Raw genomic sequence first — 2,415 nt, forward strand, 5'->3', positions numbered from 1 at the left:
CCACAGTTCTTGATCCTATCTCTCCTAAATATGCCCCCATTTCAGGTCGCTGTTATACAACCTCTGATGTTAACAGGTGGTAGATATCTCTTTATTTCCTAAAGGTGTTCCTTACAAATAAGAGTACGAGTTTGCTATTACTGTCAGGTGATGCTTGGTAAAGGAAGGTACTACAATGGTCGTCCACATTAATTCACCATTCTTTCCTTATGCTTACTCGGCTTTCTAACAGACTAATAAGGAATCTTCATCTTCTATCCAGACACCCACCCACCACAGTCTGTCCAAATCATCATTTTGCCTTTCGACCCAGAGGTACAGACAATAATTCTACCCACCCACTCCATAACTCCAAACACACCTCATTATGCAGAATTTATAATGTCAGAACTGGAAGGGTCTTTGAGATTACTCAGGCTAACACCACACTACAAATGAGAAAACTGAGAACACAGAAAGAGAAGCGACCAAGCAGCCGGGGCCTGACTTGGAGTCTAGTGCTCTTTACTCAGACCAGGCTCTCTCCTACCATCTGACAAAACGAAGTAAATTCGTCTTACGGTCCTACGGCCTCCCCTGCGCGTCTCTGCTGTTACACCTTTCCTCAGCCGCCCCTCTCACTGCGTGAGCTGGTTGAGAGCTGCCACCATCCGCCAAAGCCTGGATCAGGGTCCGTCCCAACGCCAGCCTGGGACCTGAGGCCTGCGGAAGCCCTGGGAAAAAGTCCGAAACCTGCTCAGTCCCCGGAACCTTAGGTATCGTCACTGCTGCGTGTCGGCGGGAGCATTTGGCGGGTGCCCAAGTGCCTTCGTCACTTCCGCCCCCGCGCGGAAGCTGGGAGGTCGGAGGACTAGGGAGGTGGGGATCCAGGGGCGGTGGCAGTCCGGAATCTAGGCGACGGGGAGAGACGGGGCCGGGAGGTGGCGGGAGGGGGCCGGGCCGGAGCCGGCGGGAGGGCCAGGCCCGGAGGCCCCCACCCTGGCGTGCTCGCCCCGGCCACGGCTGAGGAGGAGGAGGTGGAGGATGATCTCCAGATACAATCGGAAGGCGGTGCCACAGAACTTGGAGCTGTGAGTGGACTGCTCAGCCACCCCAGCTGGGCCGGGGGAGGCTGAGGCTGGCCGCGGGCTCTCTGGGGACCCTCCTTGACCAGTCTTTCGCTACTTTTCTTTCCCGGCGTTGGGAAGAGAAATTTTTCTTCGGAATTCACTCCTCTCGGCCCTGCTGGACTCTGCCCCTTGTCTCACCATCTCCAGCTGAGGGCGTGTCACCTGTGCTATCCTAGGACTTAGCGTCTTGGGCTGTAATTCCTGAACTCAGGGATTGGGTCTCTTGGAGCCTTTGTAGTTTCCGCAGTGCTTCAGGCCCCACTGTCAATGGCAATTAACAACTAGAGAAGTTATTAATAGCTGAGTGCTGCAATAAAGTTGAATACATCTAGTGCCACACACTGTGCAAAGCTATCCTATTATTTTGCACATTCTACGGATAAAGATTTCAGATTTAAAGACTGTAGCATGCCAAAGATCACATTCCCAGAAGGTGGTGGAGCTGAGAGGTACAGACCTGGTGTCGCTCTGATCCCGAAGCCTGTGGTCATAACCATTACACTCACTACCTCCCCACCTGTGCAATTAAGCATCAGAATCCATAAGGACCAGTTTTGCTTTTGAGATTTAGAGAGCAAATATTTCTGGCTTAAAGACCCACCTCCTACTCCTAGTAAAGTGTTGTAATTTAGCAAGTTAATGATAATGTCTTACATTTATTAATGCTTTACACTTTCAAAAGGACTTTCACTTTTTGATCTTTATAACAACTCTGAAAGATGGGTATGATTATCTTCAGTCTTTAAGAAGATGAAATTATATCAGAAATGTTACATATTTTAAGATTGAATAGCCAATACAGTCAGGATTTGAGCATGGGGTTTTTGAAACCAAATCCTAGGGTATTTTTTGCCTTCACTGAGCTATGTGATTTTAGCAACCATATATTTATTAATTAAATATTAACTGTACATGGTAATAGTAAGCATGATATTTTGAGTCACACTGGGGTTTCTGGCTAGGCTCTTTTTCCAGTCATATGACTTTTAGGCAAATTACTAAGTCTCAGAGCCTTCATTTCTGTAATATAGGAATAAGACCTTATCTAAAAGCATGTCTAAAGTGATGGCATAGGGCTTGACACACAGTAGGTCCTCAGTAAATGGTATTTTCTTTGTCCCTTCCCACTTTTACTTGGTACAATAGACATACAAAGAAAATAAGTCTCAAATCTCTTCTTGCCTTTTTAGAAGCTTATTATCTATTAAGGAATAAGATATCTACATGGCTGGGCGCGGTGGCTCACGCCTGTGGTCCTGGCTCTCTGGGAGGCCAAGGCGGGCGGATTGTTTGAGCTCAGGAGTTC

General features: G+C 47.9%; 2 protein-coding genes across 2 annotated transcripts in view; one reads left to right on the forward strand and one right to left on the reverse strand.

Annotated features, from left to right (window-relative positions):
- Positions 1-770, reverse strand: part of ECD (ecdysoneless homolog (Drosophila)) — a 34,394-nt gene extending 33,624 nt beyond the window's left edge. Inside the window, exon 1 of the mRNA XM_012663216.1 lies at positions 561-770. The gene's annotated coding sequence lies outside the window, so the exon portion shown is untranslated. The remainder of the gene's footprint in view (positions 1-560) is intronic.
- A 43-nt stretch (positions 771-813) lies between these two features.
- The window catches only part of FAM149B1 (family with sequence similarity 149, member B1), a 69,187-nt gene continuing 67,585 nt past the window's right edge, over positions 814-2,415 (forward strand). The window contains exon 1 of the mRNA XM_012663217.1: positions 814-1,070. Within this exon, the coding sequence (XP_012518671.1) occupies positions 1,024-1,070 (47 nt within the window). The 5' untranslated portion in view covers positions 814-1,023. The remainder of the gene's footprint in view (positions 1,071-2,415) is intronic.

This window comes from Propithecus coquereli, unplaced genomic scaffold, assembly GCF_000956105.1.
Source record: "Propithecus coquereli isolate 6110/MARCELLA unplaced genomic scaffold, Pcoq_1.0 Scaffold80, whole genome shotgun sequence".
In the NCBI taxonomy this organism is placed as follows: Eukaryota; Metazoa; Chordata; class Mammalia; order Primates; family Indriidae; genus Propithecus; species Propithecus coquereli.